The 8,238-nt window shown below is 47.1% G+C and overlaps 1 protein-coding gene across 1 annotated transcript in view; it reads right to left on the minus strand.

Moving 5' to 3' along the window:
• Positions 1-4,420: 4,420 nt before the first annotated feature.
• Positions 4,421-8,238, minus strand: part of paxip1 (PAX interacting (with transcription-activation domain) protein 1) — an 11,944-nt gene continuing 8,126 nt past the window's right edge. The window contains exons 12-23 of the mRNA XM_030115689.1: positions 8,172-8,238; positions 7,883-8,004; positions 7,597-7,781; positions 7,062-7,105; positions 6,864-6,931; positions 6,669-6,771; positions 6,417-6,585; positions 6,069-6,169; positions 5,665-5,799; positions 4,968-5,043; positions 4,810-4,870; positions 4,421-4,677 (exon numbers count right to left, since the gene is read on the minus strand). The exon at positions 8,172-8,238 is cut by the window's right edge and continues 71 nt beyond it. Coding sequence (XP_029971549.1) covers positions 4,662-4,677; positions 4,810-4,870; positions 4,968-5,043; positions 5,665-5,799; positions 6,069-6,169; positions 6,417-6,585; positions 6,669-6,771; positions 6,864-6,931; positions 7,062-7,105; positions 7,597-7,781; positions 7,883-8,004; positions 8,172-8,238 — 1,147 coding nt within the window. The 3' untranslated portion in view covers positions 4,421-4,661. The remainder of the gene's footprint in view (positions 4,678-4,809; positions 4,871-4,967; positions 5,044-5,664; positions 5,800-6,068; positions 6,170-6,416; positions 6,586-6,668; positions 6,772-6,863; positions 6,932-7,061; positions 7,106-7,596; positions 7,782-7,882; positions 8,005-8,171) is intronic.

Genomic DNA, 8,238 nt, shown 5'->3' on the forward strand with positions numbered 1-8,238 from the left:
TGGAAAATAAGTATTTTTAAAGTTGAAAAACTCCTTAAGGCACCTTTAATGCACCTTTAAAGTAAAAGCTGTACAAGTTAAAAGCTTTTAAATAGATATATTGTAAACTAATATTTCAAAATAAAAGCTTTTCATAAACACATATCAGATATTTGCTTTGAAATCATTTCTTTAATGTGGTTACAGAAGTGAAATCATAACATAAAAATCAAATTCACTTTGAAAATAGTGATACAAAAAATCAATTTGTTTTGTCAGAGGCTTTTATTTTGAAAGTACACTACCTGCAACTGTCAGTTCTTCTCATCATTGTATTATTCATTACAAATTTAGTCTGCTTTTTCATTATCTTCTTTCATTTTTAAGCTAAAAAAAATCTTCAAATTCAATAGCATTTGATTGTCAGGTTTGGATATTTAAAGATAAATGTTATTTCTCTTGGTAATCGCTGAGTTTGAAGTGTAAAAGTCTTCCAGCAGCCTGACAGTGACTGAGCCAAGATCAGACCTGTAAAACACGGCTGGAAAATCTGAGAAGGCTCCTGAATATCCACAAAGGAGAAAACCAGCAGCAGATGAAGCTGCTTTAGATCAACGTTTTTCAAGATTTATGAATGAACATGCGGTTCGGTGGAAATGAGTGAAAATATAAACCAAATAAAAATGGCTGAATGATGCACAGGTTATTTCTAATAATACAGTTTTATTGTTTTAGTATTACTATTTTCCACAGTAGCTATAGTGATTTAAAGAGGTGTATGATCTTTCTTTCATTGCTTTCTACACATTTATAAAACTGCCATAAAGTTTGTGCCTAAACTAAGCATCATGACTGTTCTGATGTAGAACCGTCTCATCACAGAAGATTTCTGTCAGTTTCTCAGAGCAGCAAAAAACACAAGCAGTTAAAGGCTGAAGCTAGCCTTCAAAATAAAGAAGCTCCAAAGCCGTAAACCGCAAATAAATCCAATCTACAAGTAAAGCGCTGCAGGAATGTTCCCATGAAAACTCTAAATAAAGATGTCCACAGTCCTAAAATGAATAAATTATTGGTTGAATGAAGGAAATTCAAGATTTAAAACCATCTGTATTATAACTTTAAATATAAATTCAAATGTGACATCATGACTCATTAGTTTGCCCTTGTTTGAACATGCAAAATTAGATTTTTTTGTTAATACATTGTAACTTTTACAAAATGTTTGTATTTGTGAACGTCTACAGAAAACTGAAGAGTATCTGTATACTTCACATAAAGGTTATGAGCATTTTGTTGAACAATGACATTAAATGGCCTTTATGCATCCAGAATGGGCAGAAACACCAAAGTAACTGTTATTACTCCAGATACATGTCCCAAATCTGTGCTTCAGAATTAGAGACATGACGCACAACGCTCCGGGCCTGAAGCGCAGCCTGACATTCAGAGGAAGAAACGGGAGCAGATCAGACCGACAGCCTGATCAGAGACATCCATCCTCAACATTTCCATAAGACGGCAACAATCAGCAGTGCAGTGATGGAAACCGCTGCACAGCTGAGCGCAGGCTGGATGCTGAAGCTGCCAGGTGAGGATCTCCTCCAGCAGTAATGAGATGGGCCGGCCGGCACTCTAATTGGTTGAATTATTAGTCATTAGCTCCATCCTCTGCTAATTAGCTCACATGTTAATTTGCAGGGTGGATGAGTCTCTGTGTAATTAGTCTGTAATTCCGCTGCATCCAGACCGGTTAGCAGGCCAAAGACGTGCCTGATGCAGCAGAGGGAGGGACGGGGGACTAATTAGAAAAAGATCACCAAGAGTTTCCACATTAATTACAACATTTCCTGTGTCCCCGTACTTTATTCCTCCCTTCCTCCGCTCTGCGTCAGAGGAGGACATCACAAACCAACAAGGAGCCGCCCGCTTAATCAAAGATGAGCATCCTCATTTGCATTTCTAATTGGAATTAATTAATTAGGGTTGCCCAAATACTCTGTGTGTGTGTGTGTGTGTGTGTGTGTGTGTGTGTGTGTGTGTGTGTGTGTGTGTGTGTGTGTGTGAAGCTTCTTGTGGTTACTTGATGTTTGGAGTTTTGATGTCTTTATGAGTAACTGGTAAGTGGGAATAAGCCAACAGGAAGTGGGACTAATGAAACAGGAAGTGACAATAATGAAATGGGAAGTGGGAATAAGCCAACAGGAAGTGGGACTAATGAAACAGGAAGTGACAATAATGAAATGGGAAGTGGGAATAAGCCAACAGGAAGTGGGACTAATGAAACAGGAAGTGACAATAATGAAATGGGAAGTGGGAATAAGCCAACAGGAAGTGGGACTAATGAAACAGGAAGTGTACATTATGTGTTGTAAGAGGTGCTGACCAGAACTTAGTTGTGCTCTGCGCGATGACAATACTGCTTCTTGAATAATCCAACAGGAAGTGAGAAAAACCCAAGAGGAAGTGGGACTAATTAAACAGGAAGTGGAAATAATGCAATAGGAAGTGGGAATAATCCAACAGGAAGTGCTACTAGTCCATCTCTTCCCAACAGGAAGTGGCATGCAGGATTCCCCGAAGAGGATCAGCGTCGGATGTTCAGAGGAGACTAAAGTTTCAGTGACTGATAAGAAGTCGTTCAAAAAAACTCTGGAAAAGGTTCAGACTCAGCTTCTGTAATCAACATAAACTTTTAATTTTGAACAGGAAACAGGAAGTGTTGGCCCTCACTGACATGACCTGATGTCTCTTAAATTCATCACCACGTCAACTTTGACCTTTGACCTCTGGCATCTTCAGATTAACAAGTGTTGGAAGAAAATGTTGGGATGTCTGACTTCACATAGAGAAACAAGAAAGAAAAAATATCAGACAAAAATATCAGAAAATAATGAAGAACTGTTTGTTCTATTTTTATTTTTTGTTTTCTTGAAATGAATTTCGGCAGATTATCTTGATTTACGTAAGATCTCAGTGATTAATCTGCTTTAAAGTCAGAGTGTTGGAACAATTTCATAGCATCTTATAATACTAGAATTTTGTTCAATTCTTCTGTAAAATGATGCAACAGTTTCTGGAATGTTCAGGGTTCAGTATGAAAACAAAATGAAAGCCAAACATCTCATCACAAAAAGAAGTGAAAAGTATAAAAAGCTCGACTACAAATCTTGGTAATACAGTCGAAGAATTATGGGGAAAAAAAAACATTCAGATCACCAGTGAAACAATAAAGCAGCAGAGCGAGTTTCAGGTGACGGCTGACCAAACAACAGTCACACATTAATATTGTGCTTGAAACACACGACCTGCTGAACGTCTGATCCACGGCGGCATATTCAGTTATTTAATCACGACTGAAATGAATTCAACACTGAACACTTGGAGGAACAGATCAGAACGAGAAAGAAGGTTTTTAACCATGTGAACCAGCAGGAGTGACTGACGGGAAGGTCTGACCGTCTCCTCCCCCTCTGGAGGGTTAGATCGGGGGTCTGGGCCGGGCGTCACCCGGCTCCGACCCGCTCCGACCCGGGCGTCGCCCCGCTCCGACCCGGGCGTCGCCCCGCTCAGACCCGCTCAGACCCGGGCGTCGCCCCGCTCCGACCCGGGCGTCGCCCCGCTCCGACCCGCTCAGACCCGGGCGTCGACCCGCTCCGACCCGCTCAGACCCGGGCGTCGCCCCGCTCCGACCCGGGCGTCCCCCGGCTCCGACCCGGGCGTCGCCCCGCTCCGACCCGGGCGTCCCCCGGCTCCGACCCGGGCGTCGCCCCGCTCCGACCCGGGCGTCGCCCCACTCCGACCCGGGCGTCCCCCGGCTCCGACCCGGGCGTCGCCCCGCTCAGACCCGGGCGTCGCCCCGCTGGTTCTGCTGATCAGATCTGATCTGATTGTTCAAAAAGAAAATTAATCAACAGAAAATCCATCCCCGCTCTGACAGACGGAGATCTGGGTTTGAGAAGAGAAGCTGCAGATGAATAAAGCCACACACACACACACACACACACACACACACACACACACACACACACACACACACACACACACACACACACACACACACACACACACAGTATGTAGCACATGACCTTGGCTCAGGCTGGATCTAATTCAGTCTGCAGTAGTTTTTTGAGGGCAGCACCGCAGGCGACGCTCTGCGGCGAGCCCCCCCTCCGCCCCGCCCCCCCCCCCCCCCCCCCCTCGCCCCCCCCTCCACCGCCCCACCACCCCGGGCAATGCGTCTGACAGAGCCAGCAATTAGAACTTCAGCAGTAAGTACCCCAGACCCTCATTAACAGTTAATTAAATCACGTCTATCAGGAATTGTGGGCCCAGACCTGAGAACACCTCCTCAAACCTGACGGAGCTTTGTTCTCCTCCTCCGGCGGGAAGGTGTGGCGTCCTCCCAGAACCCAACACACACTGAACAAAAGGCCTCTTTGTTTTACACAAACGTATTTTTAATTGCAAAAAGCAGCGTGTACAAGCTGAAGCCTTTACACATTCTACAAGAGAAGAAAAGATTCCCTCCATCATTAAACAATCGATTCAGAAAAATAACATCCATTTATTTATTTATTAATGTCAAACAGGTAACAAAGAGCTACAAAAAGACTCAGAGCTATGCACAGATTAAAAACATAAAAAAGTCGTCTTCCTCGTCGTCTTCCTCCTCTGCAGCACCATCAAGTGAATTTATATGTGTGAGAGTTAAGGAGAGAACAGCTTCACTAAACGCTAAAACACTTAACGTCAAGATGTTGGGGAAACATCTGCAGGAGAACAAACCTTCCAGGACATTCTGAGCTGGGCCTGCGGCGCAGTAAAGGATATGACTCGTAGTCCAGCTTCTGAGTGAGGACTCCGGTCAGGATGAACTCGGCGTTGTGGACGTCTGGAGGAAGAAGAGGCGGAGTGAGGTTAGAGCGCCTCCTACCGGCTACCGGTCCCCTCTCAGAACGTTAGAGGCCGGCGGCAGGCCGGCGTCTTACCGATGTTTTTTAAGAAGTACTCTCGACACAGGTGAAGGTCGTTATCGCAGGAAATCAGGATGATCTCCGGAAGGTTCTGCAACACACAAGTCAACGTTCAGTTTACTGGTGGAGCCGAAGCCTCATGGAGAAGTTTCAGCAGATAAGAGAAGTGAAAAGACGGCCTGCTGCGCCTTAAAGCTAGGGTTACAGACACATTTCTTTAAATACTGGTTAAAATGATCTTTGTGACCCGATGGGAAGCAATTCAGAGCCTGTTCTTAAAGTAGAGCAGAAAATATCCGCTATCTGCAGGAGGAAAACAGGAAAAACAGCAACCAACAGTCTTGAGGGGACACCTTTTATTAAACCAATCAAATCCCTTCGCCGTTCGACCTCCCCCTGCGCGTACATGTCAGTGGCGTGCACCGACCCTGGTTCAGTGCGGCGTAGAAGGACGGAGCGTGGTTGCAGAATGGCGGAGAATGTTTGGAGCTTTACTTACCGTTGAGAGCGCCATACCTTGGCGTAGTGCAAATAAAGAAAAACGAAGAAACGAAGCGCTGCGGACAGCGGTGCTCCTGCATGTGAACGGCTGCGTCCCATTGGGTGGGAGCTGGGCGGAGCTGGGCGGAGCCTTGGGGAGATGCTACATTCGTGCTACATGCTAGTTTTCCAAGATCGCCAACCCTAGCTTTAGAGGAAACAGTGGGCTCACCTTGTTCTGCTTGTGCTCCATGATCTTCCTGTAGGACGGCTGCTTGGCCAGGAGCTTCCCTCCAGCAGACTCCAGGATGGACTTCATGGTGGAGAGGCTGGGACAGATCCCCGGGGTCAGGAAGAAGTACTTCCCCTGCAACACACGCACACGCACACGCACACGCACACACAAAAGTAAATCCCCTGTGAAACATGATGTGACTGTACTTGGAGATAAAAGTCTTTTAAGAGGTAAAATCAGCTTCAAAAACAGATTAATTTTCGGCGAGGTTTTGTTTGACTCGCTGGTTTTGTTTGACTCGCTGGTTTTGTTTGACTCGCTGGTTTTGTTTGACTCGCTGGTTTTGTTTGACTCGCTGGTTATAAAGTGACGGGGGGAGAATCCAGCGAGTTCCCTCTCACCTTGAAGAGTGCAGCAGTGTGAGCTCTCTTCAGCGACTCTTCCAGACTGAAGCTGAACAAAACCTCCGCCTCAGCGTCCCTCAGAGTGTAGCTCTGCTCATCTGACACACACACACACACACACACACACACACACACACACTTTACATTTCCACATGAAATGACACTGGATTCAGTTTTTTTTCTGCATACAATAATAAACAGCACAGGCTGTGAATTCGTACTACTTTAAAATGAATTAGGCAGTTTCAGGGTGTTTTTCGTTCATGTTTGAGCTCAGGCGTTGGGATTTCTCTCTCGTCTCATAAGAGCCTTCGTTCTGGTGTGAAGAAGAGTTCCTGTGCCTACCCAGGAACTTCTGGCTCCTCCAGCTCTCCTCCAGCCACTCGGGGCTCACGATGTGCCGCACCACCGACATGGCGGTCAGGAACTTGACGGTGCGGGTCACCTTACTGGCCACCAGGTGGGTGACCTTCTGACTGCTGTCGGCCACCTCGCCGCCGAGGGCCTGCAGCGTCTGCCGGGACAGGGGACACACAGAAACAGTCTCACACACACTCCTCACTCACACACCGGGACTCTGCAGAGTGACGGCACTACCTTGGTGTAGAGCTGCACTTGAGCCGGCTCGAAGCCCGTGAACATGACTCGAGGAGTGGACTCAGGAGGAAGCTTCTTACTGGGAGACTGGATGTCCTCCAGTCTGTGTGGACACACACACACACACACACACACACACACACACATCAGGACACAGCTTCTGACAGGCTGTGGTGGAGCTGGCTCTGCTCTCACCTGGCCTTCTTGTTCGCCGGAGCGTTTGTGGAGTCTGTGATCTTCTGCTTCTGCAGCTGCTGCAGACTCTGAACAGAACAAAGACAAATGCTGAATGACGGAACCCACCAAACATCACAGGAACTGAACAACCACCACTCATACATCAACCACACATCAGAAAATGTAAAGATGAAGTGAGGAAGAAGCTCTACTCACCGCCAAAGCTTCAGGAGACACTTTGACTGGTGTTCTCCAAGCGCCTGAAGAGGAAACAGAGTTAAACACCGACACTACAAACCCCTCCTACCTCCCACACTTTCACCATGTCAGACCAGAAATCGTCACATCCCTTATGGATGCTTTTATTTTCAAACATCCTGCAAGTCTTTACAAGTCAACTGCCACAACAGCTGGATTTATTTTTGTTTTAAATGTGTGACTGTTACACTCACTATGAATGCAGTATTAATAAAAATGCCTTTCATGAAAACAATCAATAGTTTAACTCTCCGATCATTCCTTCTTATCTTGATTTATGAGATTTCCGCTCAAAACCTTAAAGGACAACAGGATAAAAGCCTCCCTGTCCCCATTAACCACCAGCTAACTGCTCTCTGTCGCCCCCTAGAGGAGGAGCCCTGCCACCTACAGCTGTCCAACTGCCTCGCACACCCAGTCAAATCTCCAGGTTCGAGTCCTGGCAGTCTGGTGGGTGTTTTGGACACGCTGAGCGAAGGTTCTGATGACGTACCCAGCAGGTTCTGGACCAGCGCTGGATTGGGCACCAGAGGTTCGGGGTGTGTGTAGATGGAGTATCTGCTGTGCTGGATCTGCCTCAGAGCCTCGAAGTTTCCCAGCAGGATGTCACACAGCCACTGGGCGTTCACACACGGGATCTTCCACTCCTTGGCCTTCTCGTACTTGAGCCCGCTGGGTCTGAGGGGACACGGGGGGACACGGGGGGACACGGCGGCGCTCTAACCATGTGGGTTTCACCGGGAGCTTCCCACGTTCCCCCACTGCTGTCTGGGACTCACTCTTTGCAGATGAGCACGGTGTTGCTGCGGCACAGGTACCCGGTGTGTCTGGCGCCCGCCAGGTAGGCCATCAGCTTCAGGTCGTCGCGGTCAGCATCCACGAAACCAGTCACCGAAATGATCTGAGAGAAAACACACCCGGACACGGGTCACACACACACGCGTTCACACCGTATCTTAACTCCTTGTGAATACAGTCAAAGCAAAACACACAGACTCAATAAGCACTTCTGCACTTCCTGGACAGTAAGCCACGGCCGTCAGTGAAGGAGGAGCCAGCAGGACGTACGTGTTGGGAGCAGGGTTTGGCTCCAGGAGGAAAGGCGAAGGGCAGATGCAGCGTCCGATGAGGAGGA

This window comes from Salarias fasciatus, chromosome 18 (genome assembly GCF_902148845.1).
Source record: "Salarias fasciatus chromosome 18, fSalaFa1.1, whole genome shotgun sequence".
Lineage (NCBI taxonomy): Eukaryota > Metazoa > Chordata > Actinopteri > Blenniiformes > Blenniidae > Salarias > Salarias fasciatus.